At 41.0% G+C, this 23639-nt stretch overlaps 1 protein-coding gene across 5 annotated transcripts in view; it reads right to left on the bottom strand.

The window, feature by feature from the left end:
* The window catches only part of GRID2 (glutamate ionotropic receptor delta type subunit 2), a 798573-nt gene that overhangs the window by 273288 nt on the left and 501646 nt on the right, over positions 1-23639 (bottom strand). For all 5 annotated transcript variants that reach the window (XR_013394137.1, XM_028743834.2, XM_028743835.2 and 2 more), the window contains exons 5-7: positions 22092-22145; positions 14369-14542; positions 7975-8136 (exon numbers count right to left, since the gene is read on the bottom strand). Coding sequence is in view for 4 of the 5 variants with exons in the window: in XM_028743834.2 (XP_028599667.1) it covers positions 7975-8136; positions 14369-14542; positions 22092-22145 (390 nt within the window). In the remaining variant the exon portion in view is untranslated. The remainder of the gene's footprint in view (positions 1-7974; positions 8137-14368; positions 14543-22091; positions 22146-23639) is intronic.

Genomic DNA, 23639 nt, shown 5'->3' with positions numbered 1-23639 from the left:
CTGGGTGCACAAAAAAGGATGAGAATAAATTCAGATATAGCCATGTATTAATTTCTGCAAAATATAGGTTTGCAGTGATTGCAAATGTGAAAAAGTTTAAAATGGCAAAATTTAGCCACCCGGTTCACAATATTGTTGCTCCTCCCTTTATGTATGCATGAACTTTTTAAAGCTCAGAATTGGAGTAAGATATTATTAGTCATATTTAGCAAAATTAAAACCTACTATTAATTCATTTGTAAAAGTAGCAGCTCAGATAATGCCAGGTTTTACAAAGGCCAAGGTTGCTAGAGGAAAGCAAAGCACTTTGCAAATCCTAACCATATCTGCTCAGAAGTCATTCCTATTGAATCCAGTGGGGTTTATTCCCAGGTAAGCATGGTTTGGGGCACAGCCTCACAATCTTTACTCTGGGCAATGCAAATGTTTCTAAGTGGAAAGTCAGATTTGGCAGAATTAGGGCGTGACATTTTCTGGTAGATCTTTCTTCTCATTGCTAATGCCAACAGAACCAGTAATGCAAACAGTAGCTTGGTCACTCCGAAACAATGCCTTCAAATTAGCCATTCCTCCAGGCAGCTGGGCCTGTCTTCATTAAAAACTAGAAAGGAAAAGGAAGGCACTGCTATCAAACCACATCTTCGTGGAATCTTGGACTGTGGATTCCAATCTGCACCTGGGCCTGATCAGTGTGGCTCAGGCAAGACCACTTTGAAACCTGAATTCAGTCGAACCCATTCCACTCCAAACCCTAGGCTTAATCCTGTCCATGAAGACCTCCCAGGACTCATTCTGTTATATCAAACATGGCAGAGCCAACTGTTGAATCTTTAACTGACTGTATCATTTGAGAATGCTGATGGGGGAATCACATGCTCGAATGCTTCCCCACACATACAGAAAACTAGTACATCACAGACAAGACTAGGCTAGAGCCCTTCTCCCTGATGCACTAGCTCTCCACATGTAGAGAACTTAGACATGCCAGTGGATCTAAACTTGCAGACACTTCGTTTTGAAGAGAGATGGTTTCCAGAGGTTTGTAATACACGCTTTTGAATCAATCAGATCTGTCACATCTTGAAATGTCTTCAGCGCAGTATAGAAAGGATCGCACATTACAGACTTTGATAAGACACTGAACAGAAACGCAAGGTTAGAATTTTCCCCCTCCTCAGCTCATTTTCTCCCTAACCTTCCCCAAACCTCTCACCATCTCTTAGAAAAGTAGACATGCTCAAGATAGAAACTGCAAAAACAAAATGACTGCATTGTGTATTTATTCTCTATCGGTGTCTTCCATATCAAATTTGCCGCATCTACAACCCAAAACACAATTTTTCTTAGCCAAAGCCTAATCGGCTAGCAGAAAAATCAAGTCTTGGCTTTTCTGCTTCATAAATCATCACTCTCCATCACTGACAATAAGGAGTCTGAGATCAGAATGTAGCCGTCAGAGCCATGGATGATGCATGAGGCACTAGGAATACAGCCTCTGCGATTCCCCTTTCCACAGGGCACATGAAAACTTGCTTTTTGTCAGTAACCTAAACAAATGTGACTGGGAAGGCCTGGGGTGGGTGGGGGACACAGCCCAATGCAATACTGCAGCATCATTTTTCTTTAGCTTGTATTGTTGCTATCAGCCTTACTTTAATAATTTACATAGATTACAAATGGAAATTGATATTTTTCTAGCACTGCCATTATTTCATATTACGAGCCTGTTCGCGTATTCTTGAAGTGTCCTTACTGACTAATGGGGAAATTGTCAGAGGTTTGAGTAATGGAAAGAGTTGTTTTGCCCCCAAAAGGAAGAAATATCTTGATGGATTCCAATTTTATATATAAAAAGAATGCTGTAGCATTTATTATGGTTCCTGACAATATTTGGATGTGCATGTGTTATTGGGACCAACATTACTTTTACTAATTTTGCTGGGCTCATATCGAATTTAAAGACGATGTAATTTGCATCGGCCATTTCCACAAGCAGCTTTATTCATGGGAGAAAAGAGACACACAATGGGAATTTGTAATAGCTTGCAGTGATAGAAAATGTTTCCAATAATTTATCACATGCAAGGGAGGAGAAAAGCATATATACGTGAATATGTGAAAAAAGCATTCCATTTAAAGTCCAAACAGGACATGGTGCACTTTTCTTCAAAAAAAGGACGATCACATTATTACAGGGATGGGTGGCATCCATACCCCAGGACTGAGTTTGGCAGTATTCGAAACAGCGAGCTTCAGTACCTCTGACTGTATGAAGAAGCCACGGCTTACAGATTACAAAACCCATTGAAACCAAGAACCCCAAATGTGATAATCAAAATCAATGATTCCTTATATTGCATAAATCAAATTGTAGAACTGCAATTACTGAATCATAATCAGCTAATTAGAAGGGATAATGTGGCAATGTGGTCAATGAAGTATCTCAGTATCCCAGTGTACGGTCCACACAGTGCACTGCAAGTTGGTGGCAATCTTCCATCTATTTTAATGATTCTGGATCACACCTTACTCTCTAATACAAGTTAACTGCTTGGAAAATTGTAGCTTCCTTTAACCAAGCAGTAATATTATATTAATACTGAAAATGGATGACCTCTTTATCTGCAAGCGAAGAGCCACATTTTGAGTAGCCCGATTGATGCTCTGAAAGATGGAGAGGGGAGGGGGGCAGGACACAGAACCACAACAAAGATTTAGCAGCTGGAGTCACACATTATGTGCTGTGCTTTACAAAGAGGCAAAAAGGTCATGTCTAAACTGTAAACTCTTTATCTGTCAAATGCCAAGGGAAAATTAGCCACAGCACTATTAACAAGAGCTATGTCTGAACCTCTAGAAAGCCCAATTGCTATTGTTTATGCGGTTCAGACTCTGTGGGTTTCCACAAGCTAAAAATTGAAGGAGAAGCATTAAAAACCAAAAGCCCAGAGGTAATAGTTTGAAACCAGAAAAGAAATTAGAAATTGATTATTCCCACTAAGGAGCCACAACCAAAGCTCAGCCCAGAATCTAGCCAAGAACATGTGTGAATCGTTACTGCTGCCACCTGGAGTTTTATACACTTGGAGAGCTAACCTTAAGAGCCACTTTTATCTATCAAGCACAATTTTGCTGCAGCTTATTTCAAAAGCAAAATCCCCCCAGGTAGATCTCTCTCCCCCCAGCTCAGCTCTTTGAAGTGATTCACACACACATTAGAACAATATATAATATTCTGCAAATTTCATATCTAATATTGTCAGTTGGGGGACTTATTTGGATTATGCTGCCCTTATGAAAAAATCAATTTATTTCTCGTCCTAATTGAATTCTGCTTGATGTAACCTGTGTTCTGGGCACAGAAAAAGAGAAGGATAAAAGTGTGTGGCTATTATTTTGCTTCTCTGGGAGTAGCGAATACAATGGCTTAAAAGAAATCTGAAATCCATCAACAGACAGATGGTCTGCCAAGAGTGACTGGAGGAGCCAAAGAATGGGAGAGCCTTGCCAGATACTAAGGGTGGGGAAAGCATCTGTGCTTTTAATATTTGTGTGGTGAGACCTAGTTAGCCTTCCAAAGCAGTAGCAGAACTTCAAAACTGTTCATCACCTGAGCACTTTTTCCTGTGGAAAGGCAAGTGGGGAAATTTGTCTTAGGAGAGGAGTAAGAGATTCTCTTTATAAAGAATAGGCATCCTGGGGCATGGGGAAGAAGGTGGTAATTGAAGTGTTCTAGTTCAAAGTAGAGATAGATCAGTCCATTTCTGGTCCATGTCACTCATGTGCATTCATTCATAAGTCTGTTCTATCCCCTCTTCACATTAATTTAATTTTAAAAAATCTGCATGAAAACCTGCATTTAAATAAGCGTGTGTGTTTGTGTTGTTGTTGTTTAGTCGTTTAGTCGTGTCTGAATCTTCATGACCCCATGGACCAGAGCACGCCAGGCACTCCTGTCTTCCACTGCCTCCCGCAGTTTGGTCAGATTCATGTTCGTAGCTTCGAGAACACTGTCCAACCATCTCGTCCTCTGTCGTCCCCTTTTCCTTGTGCCCTCCATCTTTCCCAACATCAGGGTCTTTTCCAGGGAGTCTTCTCTTCTCATGAGGTGGCCAAAGTATTGGAGCCTCAGCTTCAGGATCTGTCCTTCCAGTGAGCACTCAGGGCTGATTTCCTTAAGAATGGATAGGTTTGATCTTCTTGCAGTCCATGGGACTCTCAAGAGTCTCCTCCAGCACCGTAATTCAAAAGCATCAATTCTTCGGCGATCAGCCTTCTTTATGGTCCAGCTCTCACTTCCATACATCACTACTGGGAAAACCATAGCTTTAACTATACGGACCTTTGTTGGCAAGTTGATGTCTCTGCTTTTTAAGATGTGTGTGTGTATTTGAATGCATATATTTGAATGCATTTCTAAATGTACTTCTCTCAAAAGACACACTTCAAAAACATTTATCTAAAAATATGCATATTTTAAATACATTTTAATAGTTTTTGTTTGAGCCAAGTACATTGCAAAATTCAGAGAAGTGTGAAGTCCAAAAGAAAGCTATGTACAGATTACACTAAGAGACGCAGAGCAGGTCAGTTCATATTGAAATCCGCAAAGAACAAATGCATCAATAGCCTGCTGTTCCAAATGCACTTGCTTGGGGGCTACCGTCATAGATACCCTAAGGCATTTTGGTGTTTGGGACAGACAATCCAAATAGAAACCTCAGGTTTGTTAAAAGACAGTCAGTGCAGCAAGGGGGTTGGAGGGAGAAACAGGATTCAACTCCCCACTCCGTCAGGAAGCTCACTTGGTGACCTTGGGCCACTCAGTCTCTCAAGCCTGACCGACCTCACAGGAATTGTTGTGATGGTAAAACAGAGATGGGGGGCGGGGGCGGAAATGTACATCCCTTTGAGCTTCTTGAAGGAAAGGTGGGATATAAATGTAATATTAAACAAAGATAAAACATAATTATAGACAAAATAATTGACGCTTCATAGTTGTAACGACACCTCAAAATTTGCCAACTGAGGACAGGTAGGATCAACCTGCTACTACTCAATGAGAATCAGCTCACAAATCATAATATGACCAAGGGAAAGGAGTATGAAATAACTATATGCATTGTTGACTTCTCATGGTATTTATAATTATGTGTTTTTTTAATTGTCAGTGTAGACCAGGCACCCCCAACCTTCGACCCTCCAGATGTTTTGGACTACGATTCCCATCATCCCTGACCACTGGTCCTGTTAGCTAGGGATCATGGGAGTTGTAGGCCAAAACATCTGGAGGGCCGCAGGTTGGAGGTGCCTGGTGTAGACCATATAAAAAGTTTCATACTGTGAGAACAATCAAGTGCAAGTCTGAGATGAGTCAAATAATATCTCTGTAGTTTTGTCAGGTATATACTGCAGCTCATACTTGTAATCCCATATTGTAAAATTGTGATTCTGTGGCTGGTTTCTAGATCTTGCCCTTAAAAAAACAACACACATTTTAAATATGTCTGAAGGGAAATGAAAACAATGTAAATCTGTAAGTTCTGAAATCTCCATACCTTTTGAATTGTTCTGAAGAGATTTCACTACATCCTTCAGATACAAAAAGGTGTTGTTGTTTTCATTTTGTCTGGCCCTTATTTGGTGCTGCTTTCACATCGTATCTGGCTAGCTATTTCTCTTTGCGTGGCAAGGGAGAATTGCCTCAGACAAATTAATCATTACTCTGAGTGACTGCTGCAAGGTGAAAGGAGGAGTTTGTTTGTTTGTTTTATTAATTATCCTCTTTTAAAATGGCAGAACATAGCAGGAGACAAACTGGAAATGTTAGCCAGGCTGACAGGGCAAAGGATTTCATAAACTCTGGAGTGCAAAATTATCATGCGTGCAAGTGGGTTGATGTTGCACTGACAGAAAGAAAGAAAGAAAGAAAGAAAGAAAGAAAGAAAGAAAGAAAGAAAGAAAGAAGGAAAGCATTTAAAACAGACAGAATGCAGCCCAGGGGTCGGCAAGGTTTACCTCGCCTGGGCCGGTTCACTCCAGCAGAGATGCCTCTGTAGGCCGGATTGCGTGCAAACATGAGTGTGCGCGCCCACGATTTCCGGCGTCTGCATCTGCGGAGATGCGATTTCCGGTGCAACAGAAGTGAGTCCCCATGCTGCGCTGTGCCAGTTTACTGTAGCACGCGGGGACCGGCTGAGCAGGTGGCTCGGTTTGGGGGTGGCTCGGGGGCCGGTTAGTTGACCCCCGTGGTTATCCCTGATGTAGCCAATAGCTACCTCCTCTTACTCCCAGGCTTTTAGATGTATCCACAGGCATGGGTTGGATGAGGAAGGGTGGTGGGTGCCACTTGCCCAAGAGACCCCAGGGAGGACACAGAAGATGATGTCTTGGACCCTGGATCATGGTGGTGGGACACTGAAGAGCAACCTGGGGAAGGGACGAGCTGGGAGGCGTTAGAAGCAGGAAGTGTCAGCGATCAAGGGGGGGGGGGTCAGAAGAAGGAGGGCCTTCCAGCACAGAGTTAGAGGCTGAGAGTCACAGTGTGAGCACAGACTCAGACAGAGAGGAGTCAGAGGTTGTCCTAGCTACCAAGCAGCAAGACAGTCCCAGTCCTGAGGCTCCTCCCAGTCTGACACCTTGCTTGAAAAGAGTCCTGCTGAGACTTTCCCTCTCAACTCATTCCTTTCTTAGACATGCTCTCTCAGACTGTCCCCCTGCCTAGTGTTACCAAAGAGCACAGACTTGGTGTCAATTTAAGGGCACCCCATGCCAAGGATAGCCAGGGTGGTGCCTTCAGTTGTTGCTGGACAAAACCTAGTCAGCTCCTGCCAACATGGCCAATGGTCAGGGCTGACAGGAGTTGTAATTCAACAACATGTGATTGTAATTCAACAACAATGGTGACCGCTGCTCCAGCATCCTTAAGGCACACCTAAAGCACATGGCTCTTGGGAACTGTAGTTTACTAAGAATGCTGTGAATTATAGGTGTGGGGGGTGAACTAAAGGTCCCAGGATTCTTTGGGGAAAGCCATGTGCTTTAAAGGTGTGCTATGGATGTGACCGAAGAAAGTTTCTTCACCATAAAAGTAGATAGAGTTCGAAACACATTTCTAAGTATCTGAAGCAGCTCCTGTATACAGTTGTATACAGCACAATATACAGCTCCTGTATACAGCACAATTATTATGTGGTTCTGATTAGGATGGGTATCTGTCTAGAAAAAAGGCGCGCGATCTGCCCACCATTTCAGTGCTTGTTTACTGGTGGAGGTGGGATTAGTGAAAGTCAAATTGATTAACCTGGAATAAAACACTGTTATCTTGCATGTCATAATGACTTGTTGGTTCCTGCCTCTCAAAAAATAACACGAGCATTTCTGTGCTTTAAAATCTCTGCAGGCCTAACAAGTCCACAACCATATGGCTGATGTGGACAACCAGCTGCTTCTGCTATTCATGTAGTAATAAACGCCCCATAGGCAAATACTTCCCCCAGGATATAGGTCTTGGAACACCCATTCAGAAGGAGGGCCAGCACTTGATGGAAATCAAGTTTCCACATAATCTCTGTGAGCGCTTAGTGAAAATCATGGTCTTGAGAATCCACAAAAGAATCAAAGCTCTTGAGGGGGAAAGAGGGCTTGGAAGATGTCTTGCTTTAGATACCATGTGAAGGACAGATCCTTGATGTGACACACCCATATTCCAAAACCAGGTTGCAGAGTGCTGCAAAATGTAGGGAAGAGCAACAAACAGAATGTGGTTTTAAAAAAACAAATCAACAATTTAGGGAACAACATGAACCCACTAGAAGCCCAGAAGCGGATGTGTCAAGAGTTATGAATTAAGCTTTCCATGTCTGTATGAACAAAGCTGTTGGAGGGGGAAGAAGACACAGTTTACCAAAATGTGATAGCAACGAATAGGAAAAACAATTTTTTTAAGGCAAAGAAGGGCAGGATCTGAAGTACCTTCTTGATGGTATCCAACATGGATCTCCCTCCTTGCCATGGTTTTGAGTTCTTCCTAATGCACGTCAAGCTAGCCATGCTGTGCCACTTCCGATCCTCCAGCTTCTTGTGGAAAGCGTTCGCCAGCAAAAGCACAGTATCATATATGTAGAGGTTGGTAATCTGTCAAAGAGATTTATTATTATTATTAACAAATGAATTGTGAGCAGCTAGCACACACATGCAGGCAGAATTCATCTGTGGCTTGTCCCAGCTGTCACCACTCAGGCAGTCAGTAGCTTAAACGCAGCCTCACAGCTTGGAAATTGGCTGAGTCTAGGAGGCTGCATATGAGTTAATTCAGCTTGCATTTTTCAGCATAAACATGTTCCAATCCACTGTTGGAAATCCTCTAGTTTAATGCTGTGCCATAAACTGTCTCCTGATTTCTCTTAAGTGTTCTTCCCTTGTGAAAGAGGTCTCAGTTCTTCTTCATACCCATGGTACTTTAGAATTTCTGAGCGGGTTGAATTTTGTGCTTGCTGTTATTAGGTGGTTGAGAGTGGTGTGTTTTTCCTTACAGTAAACTTTCCCAGCATTCTGCAGTCTCCCCCATTGCCTGTACTTCCTAATCTGGAAAAGTCTCCTTGGAAGAGTCTTCCCCTGGGCTTTAATTGAGGGGTGGGCACCTGGGAAGGCTGCAGAGAGCAAATGAAAGAACAGACACAAGTGCCCTTGGGCCTCCTCAAAAGTGAGGTAAGCACAGCAAAAGCCAGATTCACCCATGTGAATCTCACCAAAATATTCTCTCTCCTATGATAATTTTCAAATGCAATTTCTTTTCTTATTAATTGATGGAGGGTGGTTGGGGGGAGGGGGAGGGGGAGGAAATTTTGGCACCACACCACTCTTTATTTCATATTCCCTTATTCCTGGGTACTGTAGTTGGTTAAAGATGCTGAGAGTTGTTAGGGTAATGCTGTTCCCCACACAAAAACAGAATTCCCAGAGTTCCATGGGAAGAGAGATTGATCATTAAACCATTCTGCAAATTGTAGCTCTGTGAGGGGAATAGGGTTCTCCCTTAACCAACTATCGCCTCCAGGATTCTTGGGGGGAAGTCATGACTGTTTAAAGTAGTGTGATGCTACATTGAATATGTAGTGCAAATGGTGTCTAAGTCATATCTTTGTAAGTACTTAAGAGTGTTAGACTTGGACCAGAGAGCCCATGGTTCAAATCCTTACTCACCCCTGAAGCTCATTTGCTGACCTTGGGACAGTCATTATTTGTCAGCCTAAAATACCTCACAGGGTTGCAATGAGGATAAAATGGAGGGGGATAATTATCTATTGTGTCTTAAGTTCCTTTGAAGAAAGGTGGGCTATAAATATAGTAAGTTAAAAAAATTAAAACTAGTAAATAAAATAATAAATGAATTGTACCAGTTCATCTGCCATGGTACAGCCTAAGGACTGGCTCCTTGTGATAGGGATTCACACAAGTAAAATCAAGTCCATAATGCAGCTGCCTCTCAGCTGCCAATTGTCTATCTTTACCCTCACTTTAATGGCCACTTTGTTGTACTATTATTTGAACATGGAAAAATTAGCAATCCTTTGGTTAAAGCAATAATTTAATTAATTTTAAAGCTGACAATTTAATTTATTTGAAAATTTTCCTCTTTTAACATATGCTCCTCTCACCTGTCGCTGGGAAGGTCATAAATATGGCCTGAGCAATTGAAATACCTGCTTTGTTATGAATTAGCTTTGGCATCTGTCTTTGGAAGGCTTGGCAATAAATCCCTTAAATCAGGGCTTGAAAAAACGTTTAAAACTTCCAGGAAGCAAAGACAATAAGGCTCTAATTGACACATAAAGGCAATAAGACTGTGCTTGGCATATAAATGACATCAGCTTCCATCACCATCATTTCCAAACAAATTGACTTTTTTCCCCTTTTCCTTTTAAATGCAGTGTCTTAACTTTGTATAAGAGGAATACTGAAACACCATCACAGTTTGTATTGATGTATATACCTGTTAATTTAGGAGCAATTTTGCAGTGCATCTATCAACTGTTAATAGGACTCTAGAGAACAGTGATCAGCAGACATTAAACAGATATTTTAAGCCTTTACCAATAGTTCGGGTGAGTACTTATGGCATTTTCAGTCACCAATAATTCATATCCAAGTTAATTTCTGCATCTCCAAACTCTTTTCCTGTGACCTCAGAAGAACGCTCTGATAATCACGGTAACCCCAGAACACGCTATATGGTGATTATTGAAAGATTGCTTCATATATTTATTGCTCTCACGCCTAATCAAAACAGGTTTCTTAATGCCTGTATAATTCAACTGAAGGCACTGATTTAATGCACATTTCTCAGTAGCCGCAGTGTTCTGTTGAGGAGGAATGAGGGCAGGAGGGGAATGATGGCATGACCAATAATGACCTTGCTAAGAACCAAAACTATAAAGTTTTTAATATTTGATTTTTGGGGAAATTCAGGAGGAAGGAGAAGCATGTATATGGTCAGACTTAGGGTGCTCACGAAGCATAATCTGGAGGAGAGGGGGGAATGGCACAGCGAGCAGCAAAGAATGGAAGGAAGTAGATGTGGTATGAAGTATAGGTACAGAGTTACTGTACTTATTTTGATTTGAAAAATACTGACCCACCCTGACTGCAGGCCAGAGGCACCCTGGGCAAGGACTGGAGGAAACCATGTGGAACAGAAAATGACTAGTGACAGGCAGTAAGGTAGCACACTAGGAATATGGAGAGCCAGTTCCAAGCAGCCTAAATAATAGTGTACATTTATAGTCCAAGTAGTAAAGACCACTTGGTTTCTTGAAATCAAATGCTTTACCATGATGTTTTAAAAATCATACTCAAACATGCAAGAGTTCACAAAGGAAAGCAGAAATTAAAATGAACTCACAAGTTTAACTGAGTTTATATCCCAATCAGGACCTGCAAATTGATAGCTTAGGGTATACAATGTTCTTCTGGCACATGAGAAGTGGAGGTAGGGGCAGACATTGGTAATATGCTGTCCTGTGTGAGGCCATTTCATGCCCTCCTCCCAACCCTCATTGCACCATTTTAAGCTGTGCTTTGGGAAGGAGGCGCAAGGGTCTGGTAGGGTCCTAGATTCCCCTAATCTCCTTCACAAGGCCTGGTAAGCACTTGCCCAGCTTTGGGAAGGAGAAAGGAGGGCTCTAGGACCCCATCAGAGCACTTATACCTCCTTCCCAAAACCAGAAGATGCTCTCCTCAGCTGCACACCCGGTGTAACGACACCACTTGCACTGCCCTAAATCCAGTGGCGTAGCGTGGGGGGTGCAGGGGGGGCCGGCCGCACCGGGCACAACATCTGGGGTTAGGGCAAATCCATGGGTTAGGGGGCGCAAATCCACAGGTTAGGGGGCGCAAATCCACGGGTTAGGGGGCGCAAATTACTTGCCTTGCCCCGGGTGCTGACAACCCACGCTACGCCGCTGCCTAAATCCACCTCTGGTGGAGAGACTTCTATTGCTGCTATAACCCACATAGGATGCGCATGCCTCACCCCAGGGTCTGTCTGGTTAGTGTGCTGCAGGAAAGCGATAAGGTCTACCTCATGGCTTTGCTGGTTCTTAAAACTGACTGGACGGTCAGAGTAAAATTGTTTTGTTGAAATGTTTACACTGTGTAATCACCTTTAACATGTCTGGTCTGAAAGTATCAGTTCACGGCAGTTTTCTCCATACTGGTGCTCCCCCAGATGTTGCTCTGCAACTCCCATCATTGCTGATCATTGCACACAGTGTCTAGGATTTATTTGTTGTATTTATTCAGTGTAAATACCACTTGATTGTAGTAAAACATTTAAGTGATTGACAGGAGTTATAGTCCAACAGCATCTGGAGGGCAGCAGGTTGGGGAAGGCTGATCTAGAAGAACATGGGAAGAACATTTACCAGAAATACCTGCTATCTTGTCAGAGTCCCTTACCTCAAAAGGCAGGGGATTTGAATTATAGAATGGGAATCAATGGTTAGCTCATTTGAAAAGAGAATTAAGAGTCTCAAGTGAGATTTACAAGGTTTCTAGTATGTTTCACCTTTAATTGCTGGTTGTTAGCTGTGTTTGGTGTGGTCTGGAATTGTGAGTCTGAAGAGAACACCTCTCCCTAAATTTTATTAAAGTTGAAATCAAGGCTAGCCAGAAGGTCCAGACTTCATAAAAGGTTAGCAATAGATAGATCACAGATTTAGAATTGAACATTTATGTACAGTGGAACCTCAGGTTACGTACTGTCCTCCTTATGAACACTTCAGGTAATGAGCTCCGCTAACCTGGAAGTAGATGCTCCTGGTAGTGAACTTTGCCCCGGGATGCGAGCAGAAGTCACGCGCCAGCGGCGTGGCAGCAGTGGGAGGCCCCATTAGTGAAAGCACACCTCAGGTTAAGAACGGTTTCGGATTAAGAACGGACCTCCGGGACGAATTAAGTTCTTAACCCGAGGTACAGATACCTACCCTGAAGAGGCCATTTGGAAATGGCGAGCTTCAAAGCTTTCAAAATAAATGCTGTGATAAGCTTTGCATGATTCAGAGGAAGAAGCTTGTATATGACAGCATTTTTAAGAAAAATGATAGGAAGATTTCCCCCCTCCTGCAATTCTTGTATAGGGATAAAAGGGGCCTGGTGTAACCCATCAAATTAGAGGACACAACTACACACTCCATGCTGTGTTCTTACAGCTATGCTGGTGCCAACATTCTCAAATCTTGATTACATGGAGCTCCCGACTCCTACTGACTGAAAGTGCATCGAATGACCAATCAAAAGCCACCAAAGAAATATTCTCTGTAACAAATGTCAACAGGGGCGTAGAGCAGTTGGGCAAAGAAATGTGATGGGGTTGTGTCAAATATGAACTGAACACTGATGAAATGAAAGCTAGCCCTGCAGATCTGGCAAAGAGGATAATCAAAAACAGGATTAAAGAGATTAACATGCAGGCAGACATGGATTAGTTTCCTAATACATATTTTTCTTCATGGCATAGTCATAAAAAAACTAACCAAATTTTTGAGACATTTAACTGATTTAATATCCTCTGCTCTTCAGGAGGCTCTTCCAATCCCTTTGATTTCAAGCAATGAAACCGGTGAAAAATATGCATGGGAAATATGCTAAAATGTTTGTCAGGAATATGCTGTGAATTTGTGGCCTTCAGTCACAAGTTCTTATCCATTACATACTGTATTGTTGGTTATATTCAATTACCAGGGACAGACTTAGCTTGTACCTATTGGCAGAACTTTCCATCTTTAATGATTTTTATCCTATCTGTTTTCTGATTCTGGGTGAAATGATGTACCTAATGCAAGGGTAGTCATATGACACTCTCTAGAAGTTGTGGTAGTGGCCCCAGCCTCCTGTCAAAGTTGGCCTGTAAAGCTATATCCTGTTCCCTACCCTAATATATAGCAAAAATAGGTGTCATAACCTGAGGATCACCTGACTCAACAGCATTCAATTTTATTTTCCTGCTTAAATTATTTTATTATTTATTTTAGATATTTATGTTCTGGTTTTTAAAAGCAATTCTTCAAAATAACTTATGGTCTGATAACCATGAGAAGAGAGCATTAAAACAGTTGCAAGACAAAATATAAGCAGCATTAAGAACAGAGTGACAACTAAAAAAAGACCATATTTTTAAACAATGGCAGAAGTGACTGTGTGTGGGGAAAATCAGTTGATTCAGACTTGAGCATTATTGATTAGATATTTTTTTAAAAAATCCCTCTGTGATTGCCTGTGGTCATGATCAAGTATATATTCATTCATTCAATGACAGCTATAGTCCATTCCCTCATCTGCAAGCAGAGACGGTGAGGAAATTCAAATGGAAAAGCCCAACATTAGAACTATGCTTAAAAAGTCTGGCTTGAGGTAAGATCTTTGTAATCAATGAAGAGATAAGCAGTTCATTTAAAAAGTGCTGATCTTCAGAAACAGAATGTGCAGGTCTATTTGTATCATGGACCACAAGTGTGCTCTCTTTCTCTCTGTGTGTGGGTATGTGTCCTATACAAGCCAAAAATAATATAAGCCTAAAATGTCACAATTCAAAAACCTTTAGGGGCTTGGGGGCACATTTGGAAATCTGAGAAATAATATCAAACTCACAGAAGAAATACTGTTGATGCTCAGAGCTTCCTCTAAAAAATGTACAAACCCTCAATAAATAATATGTAGATGAACACAGGGAGTATCCTTTCCATCAAAACAGGCAGCCCTCACACCAACACCACCAGCAAAGGGGAAAAGCCAACACCTTTTTAAAAGAAAAAATATGGGATGGTCAAAAGAGCTTGCTGGGCACCAAACTTATAAGATTTGAGAGTACCTCCATATTTTGGGAGAAAGGGTCTTTAGGATCACACAGTGATGAAGATATTCGGTGGTTCCCACGAAAGCAACGCTGGCTGATGTTATGTGGCACAGGAAAGCTCTGACGAATAATCGTTAACCTCCCAATGGACTTCCTCACCAGCTCCTGCACATCTGCATCATTGATCTCCTGCAAGGTAGGGCACAGAAAATACATCCAAAATGTAAGGCATCACAACTTTATAACGTGTGTGTGTGTGTGTGTGTGTGTGTGTGTGATTTTACTTTATTTTATTTTATTTCTCACATTTAAATACTACCTTATTCTCCAAGGAGCTCAAGGTGGCATGCATGGTTCTCTCTTTCCCCATTTTACCATCACAAAAAACTATGTGAAGTAGGCTGGGTTGAGATATAGTGACTAGCCTTAAGGAACCAACTGAGCTTCATAGTTGAGTGAGGATGTGAAGCCTGGTTTCCCAAGTCTTAGTCCGAAACCCTAATCATTACACCACACTGAAAATAAGGATTGTAATAATCCGTGCTTTTTTCTGGGGGTACATATTTTGTGACTCTTTGTCCATTTACTGTATTTATTTTCCCAGATTTGAACTATAAAATGGTGATTTTCTTGAGTCAAAATGAGAGTACCCCTAAACATTTTTAAGGGGGGGGAAGCACTGGCAATAATTAATATTGTTATTATTGTTGCAGCAGTTGTTCATTATTTATTAGTTATTCATACAACTGCCTGGCATTAATTTATGCAAACACTGAGTTCATGGTACATTCTGAAAAGCTGCATAAAGTTAAGTGATGCTATATGTTATACATATGATTACGCTTAAAATTTCCAGAACAGCTAGGTCAGGTGCATTGCTATTTCTATTTTATTTCTTTAATGGTTCAACAAATAAAATGCTGAGAGCCATGAATTTTAAACATCAATCTTCTTGACTACACTAAACCTATTATATTCTTCTTCATAGCCTGTCATAGATTTTTGAAGCCATCTGTTATTTATGTTCTTTATGAAATATAGATTTTTCTGCAAACAAAATAACACCTGGCATCAGCTGTGTCCAGTGTAATATCCTGCATTTCTGGTCGATTAATCCTTAATGTACCATAGATAATGGCTTCTCTCAGCTTACGAAGCCATCTTATCATGTAGTCTGTATCATTTCACTAGCTACAAGAGAGAAGAAAAGTTGCTATCTGCTGCAAAATGCAAACAATTCTTTAAAAAAACTTGCAATACAATTAGAAATAGATGTTTTAAAGAACCTTAATAACACCATTGGTTTAAAAGACTTTTTTAAAAAATTCAACTGGAGGGAAGTTGGTTAAGCTCACTGCAAATCAATCATTATTGTGTTGTTTTGTTACACATCTCGGGATGATCCAGAAATGCTCACACACTAAGCAGTACGCACCTGAGTAGCTCTGCATGTGAAGGTGCAGAAAAGAGACACAGAGATAAATGGCAGGTAGCCTTTGGCACCTGTGTTAAGAAGCAGATAACCATTTCACTATGAGTGCAGAAGCAAATATCCCATGAGTGCTGAGATCAGAGGTGGATAATAGCCTTCCTGCTTCATCTGCATCATCCTAGTTTGTACATGTTCAAAACCTTGTGCATGCAGATAAGCAGTGGATCCATTCTCCTTCTTCTTTACATTGTATTCCTTCCTTTCCACTCCTCCAACCCTCCCCCAGTTCTGCAGATCAAAGCTATCGAGTGGGCATATATGGAATAAAGTGATCATGCAAACCAACTGATCCCACACCATTAAGGGATTTCTATAGTAACAGTAACACCTTGAACTTGGCCTGGTAGCAAATAGGCAACCAGTGCCGGTCTCTAAGCAGAAGTGTTGCATGCTGATGGAGTCTCACACCTGTCAGCATTCTGCACTAACAACAGCTTCTAGATCAAGTGCATGTATCATATACTTGAAACACAAGGGAGCCCCACATACAACACATTGCAGTAATTCCAATCCAGAAGTTACAAATGCAAGAACTACTGTGGCCAAGCTTTCCCAGTCCAGGGATGGTCGTGTCTGGGACAGCTGTCCTGCATGCACAAAAGCCCCATGATATGCAGTACAATATGATTGAACTAGGATGCTTGCCTTTGCAGTAACTGAGAAGCTGTCATTCTGCAAAACTTCATATTCACATGACTATGCTCCACTGCCAAGTTCTATTTTCTATGAATTTCTAACTTTTAGCTGTGCAAACATTTATCATGTCTCTCCCCAAAAGCACAGAGCATTGTTTCTTCAGTATTCAGCACTTTTGTGCATTTTAATTAGAATTCACAGTTTTTTATTTTCTTCCTTTTCTTTCTGGCAGTTGCTGGCCCTAAGACACATCGTACATTTTACGAACTATCTTGAGACTAAAATTCAGTGAAAAGAAGGCTTAAGGTGGTATTGGCAATATATGCATTGCCACTGTAGTGAGGCATTATAAGCCCAGCACAGAACAGATTCACAACTGTGCCGTTGTAGAGTATGAATTATGTTGAATGGTTTTTGTTTTATTTACACCTTTATTTAATTTTTAAAGCAACCTTTTCTGATTTGTCCATGGTTTTCTTTAAGAATTCATAAGAAGTGAAGAAACAATTGTTACTATATACAAGAAAATAAGCCAATAAATCTTTTAGGTTGCTTTCTACATATACAACTGCCCTAGGACAAGAGCTCCACTGAAAATACTAACAATTTTCCCAAACATTTTTTTCCGTTCTGAAAAAAGGTCACCTTTTTGTCATGGGGGGACACTACTTATGAAAAGGTTCTACTGAGTCGCTCGCTCTCAGTTATGTCATTGTTTAATCAAATATGATTGGTTCTGTGACCTCATTCTGCTCACTGTGTGATTGTGATTGGGTGGGATCACTTCTGAGCTTTGATCCAGAGAGATGTAAGAAGAACAAGCTGGGTTGTGGTGGAGATGATTGACAATCAGGACTGAGAAAACATCTTAAGAATATAAGAAGAGCCCTGATGGATTAAACCAAAGGTTTAATCAGCCCAGCATTCTGTTCTCATGGTTGACAACTCATGGTTCAGATCCCATTACTGTACATGTGAAACCAGTGGGGTTTATTCCAGTATATGCATTATTCTACACATTATTTGGCTGGACAACTGCATTGCAAAATTCAGAGAAATGCAAGTTTTGAAGAGTGGTTTGTATTTCAGTTTGGGTTTTGTTGTGGAAAGTGAGCCTCAGAGTTAAGATACATTTGTATGCAGATTTTGCCCCAGTGCTGATATTTGACCCCTGACAGCTTTTCACTTGGGTAATGTAGCCTTCAGGTGAAAATGATTCCACATCCCTGTGATCGATGATTAATCTTTCCCAGTCCTGGAGGTCTACTCACCAGTACCATCAAACTGTCTTGGGGCAACTAATCTTTGAAGAAAGGGAACACTGAAGAAGTTTCTGTTACTCAAGAGCTCGTCTAACACTTAAAATACTATTAATAATAAAAACACATTTTGAGATCCAGTAAGCAGGGCAAAAAATCCTATTCTCTATTCCATTGATCTGGATTAGAAAGTGAAAGATTGCTTGCTAAGAAACAGAGCAATTGCATACACAAAGACTTTAATACAAAAGAAACATTTTTAAAGAAATAAATAAAAAAATCACTGCTGCACCTTATTTTCCAGTATACTGCAGTTCTGAGCATTGATACACTGCATTACTTAAAATAGCAGGTCAAGTAAAGATTTCCCACATATTCTCACATCTCAAAATGAGCAAACAAAACCGCTGAAGTTCATAGTATATAGAGCAAGAGTGGGCAATGTGTGGTATCAAATGCTTTTTTTGTGGTTTAAAAGCTCTCATTAAAATTGCTGCTTCAGAGTTTCTAACGAGACCTGACAAGTCACCAAAGTGTGTGGGAATCTTAGTTTTACTTTAAAAAAAGAGTCTCTTGTGATGTGAAATGTGTGATGGGCAAGATTCAGCCCCAAGGGTCCCTACTGTGCTCTGTGAAGTTTTATTGAAACTCTACAAGTCTTATATTTCTGGCCTGTGCACCTTGCAGAGATAAAACTGAATAGGTGATGTTTGAAAACAAATTTTACACAGGAACCCCAAGGTTGGTGGTTGGAAACAGGAATGAGACAGAGGAAAGAATGAAGGAAGCAGCCTTCTACTGAGTCAGACCATTGGTCCGTCTAACTCAGAATGGTCTACACTCAGTGGCAGTGACTTCCAGGGTTTCAGACAGGGGTCTCTCCCAGACCTACCTGGAGATTTCTGGGATTGAACCTGGAACCTTCTGCATACAGAGCAGATGCTCCACCCCTGAGTTACAGCCCTTTTGCACAAAGGACCCGAAGTTAATCTGGGCAGAGTGAGAAGTAAGGCCATCTTTTCTGGGTTCCCTGCTTTAAAATTTCCCTCTTATTTGGGAACAGATAAATTGATTTGATTTGATTTTTTGAATCCATGCCAACCGCAGGAGATTTTTGATGCTTTGACCATTAGAGGCTAGATGGGAAAATATACTGGCAGATGGAGGCATCACTGACAACATAAAAAATTGGACCTGGTGGCCTGCACCTCAGCTGGTCAAGAAACCAGTGCTGTGAGCTGTTCCTGTTTGTTAGACCTGAGTGTTGCCTCCTCTCCCACACTTAATCCCTCCTTCCTTCTTTAAAAAAAGGCTTCCCACAGCCCTGCCCAACAAGAATCTTACTCATTGTTAATACTCAGCTCTAGAAGATATATGATTAGAATGAGTGTGTCTATGTGTCAGAGATCAGTGCTTCAAAGAGAACATGCTCCTTATTATTTATTAAATTTATATACCACCACTCATTTGAATATCACAGTATAAATCCACAACATACAGAAAACAGCAACAACATAACTCCCCCAGCCCTATAGGTACATTCAGGTCCCTCCAATCTGGAAAACACATCCAGTGATTGAGTTTTCCATCCTTAGGCTAACCTCATCTAAGTTATGTGCCCATTATGACAATTCAGAGCTTCAGAGCGTGTTGAGCTCTGCTTCTGGGCTTTATTGTTATACACCAAGTTATGTTTGCCTTGGTGGCATTATTGGGAATCCAATGGAAGCAGTATTTCAGATTCTACTGTAGAAGAGCCTGCCTAGGGGAGACTTTTCAAAAGCCTAAGATTAGACTTCATTATATAGCACAATTCTTAGCTATTCCCTGCTGCCTGAAATTCTTACAGATCTTATCACCTTGCAGTGCATTTCCCCATGAAACTCAGTGAGTTTCTTTCCCAGATCTTCAGGATAAAAATGTAAAGGGATGGTTCCTTTTAGGCTGTTGTCTGGCACCTACATTGCTTTCCTTTAAATTACCTTTTAACTTGCTGGTGTGTTTCTAATTTGCAGTTTAAGGTTTTTATTTTTTAAAAAATGTATATTTGCCTTGTAGATTTTTAAACTTATCATTTCAGATGAAATATAGCATAGAAATGTTTTAAATAAATGGGAAAAATATGCAGGAGAATGAACAACAACAGCCCGATTAATTGGCACAAATTGTGTTACAGCTGAAAAATTGTCCAATTGCTGGATTTGAAATCTGCAGTTGTAGAAACCAGTTTCTAGATTTTGCACTCCTGATTCTCATTGGCAGCTTAAAATCATGATCTCATCACAAAGAAGGGGGCTGCTTTAAAGCTCAGATTTCCTGCTGAAATGTAAATTAAGAACGAAACAAGCAGATAGGCCCTGATTAAGATAATTTATTGTAGTGTGATGCAATTAAGACAATCTAATAATTAAACATCAAAGCAGATGTCTGCGGCAATCAAAAACAGATCAAGGAATATGCACATGATTTCTCTAAACAATACATGATGTGGAAGATACAGGTAGAGTAGGTGCTATTCACTTTACACTGGGGACCAATTGCCGCCTCACTTAATTAAAATCATGTAACGTGGACATAATAAATTACTCATTAAAAAACAACAAGTGAATGCTCCACCATACTAGAACAACCTAATTGAATAGGATTTTCTATATTATAGTCTATGCCAGTGACGAAATGATTTTTAAAGGAAATTTGAGTGGTTTCTATGCATTCTAAGTGGATTTTAACTGCACTTCTAACTGCACTGCACACTATGGCATTTGCAAACGAGTACATAGTGAGCCAGTTCGGATGTGCTGCTAAGCAAAGGGTGGCTAATCTGCAGACCACGGAGTGTGTACAGCTCCCCAAAAGCTTTTATGTGGCCCCTAAAGACTCCTCCAAAAGATACCTTTTTATCTGGCTATTTTAATTGGGTGGGTAGGTTGCCCTGCTGCAATACTGCATGTCTTGGGTTGGTAGCCTCTTCTTAACTTTGCTCATTTATGAGCTGTTTCTTAAAAGAACTCACCCAAAATTGTTTTAGTTTTACTTCTACATTGACAGCGCTTTGACCACTGTTGGCTTCCTCCACTGTTGCTGGCTCTAACAGCTGCAAATGTTTCAGCTGAGGAAGTCATGCAGAGCAGTTAAAGGCATTTCAGCTCTCAGAACCAGCAGCTGAGTAGAAAGAGTCAGAGGCAGCAGTCCTTCCTCACCCCACTGCAGGGCTGGAGGCGCTGGAGTGCGGAGGAGTGGGAAGCACTGATTTATTTATTTTTTACTCTTCCAAGGATCCTTCTGAGAAAAGTCAATGAGCAGCATTTCTCCTCTCTCCACTCCTGTGCTGGAGTGAAGAGGAGAGAAATGCTGCTCCGTACTGCAGCAGCCTCTTACGGTGGACCAAACAGCTTCCAGATGTGGCTTGCCAGTGGTTTCTGAATTCAGATGCAATGGCAAACTGTGGCAGGTGAACCAGCTTCAAATCATGTCTTGTTATCCTGGTTTGACATTCCCTCTCAAGTCAAAGTTTGTGAGTTGACATAGATTCAGACCGAAAAACAAAACACTGGTTTGACTTCATAAACCGTGATTTGGTGTGACACCTGAATGCAACCATTGTCTCCCCAAATGAAGAAAGGGAGATACTCATTGGCCTGGGTTAGTTTTGGAGGTGGAGGCCTAGTCACTTTCTCCTTGTTTGGGCAAAGGTATCTGCTCGTATGATGCGACTGATAGGAGCCAGTCCCATGCTAGATCATTTGTGAGCCAGGCATGCACATCAAAACAGTGATAAGAGTAGATGTTCTTTGGGCACTAGAAATACAACTCTGGCTTACCAAGGCCAGGGAAAGTTGGCCTGCAGGCTCAAAATAATTCTCCCTCCTTGACTAGATGTAGGCTTTTATCTAAGTTCCACTGGAATTTATGGGAATTCATTAGGTATATCTTTCTCCGGCTTGCACTGAGCCACTTAACGTAATTAAGGATAGTTGAGGAGAACAAGCAAACACCACTGAAAAGATTCATTAGACAAAAGGAAGATTGCCTTTGGTTTTTGGATGGTTTGTTATTTGTTGTTTTTTTATTTTAAAACATCCCCCAAAATAGGAACTGCAGCTAAAAGAAGTAGGGGTGGGGAGAGAAACTAAACATACTCAGCAGGGAAGTGCTTTTCATTTATGTTATTCAGCTCCGCAGTCTTTTCAATTCTATTTCCGCCTTACTTTTTTTTATAAAAAACCACCACCACAATTCCCACCCACCAGCATGCCTGAACTCTGCTCCTGTTACATTGCTCCTTGTTGGCAATGTCAAGGCCAGCTCTCAGTATGGATAAAAACAGGATTCACGTTCAGCTGACAGTTACCTCATTTATAATGATCCAGTGACAGTCAAAAGCAACCAAATTGGCTTCCACGACCTGAAATAGAAAACAAACCAGCCATCAGTCATCTTTTCTACATGAAAGCCAATGACTATTAAATAGATGCTTCCCACAAATGACCAAACTGGGGCAGGAGGGGGAGGGGAGCGGTAAATAAATAATGATAAAGGCATCGGGTCTGAAAAGACCTTTGCTATTCAGCTGAGAGGGAGGGAGGGAGAGATCATTTGAGCAAAATGTTGCCAAAGCATTTTGGTTGTTTTCAGGCATTGCTAATCAAATGTGGGATTATAGTGCATTTCCAGCACCACGGAGAACAATGGGCCCCTTTGCATTCAAAATCTTTCTTTAAACGGCCAAATGGTTAAAGCTTTAATACTGGATGGCAAGCAGGAAAACAGCAAGAGTTTCATGCTTCAGGCAGTCTCCTCTGTCTATTTAAACCAGGCTTCCCCTAATCTGGTGCTCCTCAGATGTTTTGGACTACAACTCCCATCAACCCCAGCTAGCATAGCTATTTAAGCACCACCGTGGGAGCATACTCACTCGCCACACTTTGTTCATTCTCCCTTAGATCAAGCACGAGGAAATCTGGTTCTGTGTATTTGGCTCCACTGTTATCCCGAGGGCCCACTGACAAAAGGTAAGGGCTAAAATAATACTTTAAAAAAATAAAATAAATAAATAAATAAATAAGGAAGGAAGGAAGGAAGGTACTTTGCCAAGGGCACCTTCAAACCTGGCCCTAGCTTAAATAATTCTTAAGGTTACAGAAGCTGCCTGTAGATAATTCGTTCTGGTCACATTTTTGTCAGCATTGTCTGGTGCAGAAAAATATTACAGTATTTTTCTTTAGTGCTTCCATTTCCTCCCTCTCTCATTACCTCCCTTCCTCATACACACAAATCTAGTGATGGAGGTGAGATTAATTTGGTCCATAATTTAAAATGAACTGACCTAATTTTATTTGCTGGCCCTGGATTTCTGTGTGGAAACAGCTATTGGATGACACACTTCTCAGAATTTTGCAACACAGTTTCAGTTTTAAATATGCACACAAATCTTATTTTGGGAGGAAATGCATTTAAATGCAAGCAAACATGCAAAATGTGTACACCGTGCGTTCTTTAATAAAAAGTGCATACAGCTCCAGCGCAAATTTTCATGTGGCTTTATTTTATTTTTTTAGGTTTGCAAAAATGGATGCACGGTATCTGTCAGTAGAGCAGTCTTTCTGTATTTATTTATATATTTCTTGGACAAGGTGTCCCTTTTAAATTCATGGCCTAATGTTCTTCCATGCCCTTGTCTTTCCCCTGAGCTTGCAGGATTCTTCACTGAGTTAGTCTTCCACAACATCATCAAGGAGGCAGGAGAGCAAATGGGATTATGATAATGAATAGTCACTAGAGAAACAAAGAAGTCAACTTCACTAAACTCTCATGAGTCATTTGCATGGCATGAAACAGGTGAGCGGATTTTCCTCATGGTATTGATTGATTGATTGATTGATTGATTGACTGCTACGAG

Source organism: Podarcis muralis, chromosome 9 (genome assembly GCF_964188315.1).
Source record: "Podarcis muralis chromosome 9, rPodMur119.hap1.1, whole genome shotgun sequence".
NCBI lineage: Eukaryota > Metazoa > Chordata > Lepidosauria > Squamata > Lacertidae > Podarcis > Podarcis muralis.
Note: the sequence above shows the minus strand (reverse complement) of the source record. Positions and strands in the feature narration are given on the sequence as shown.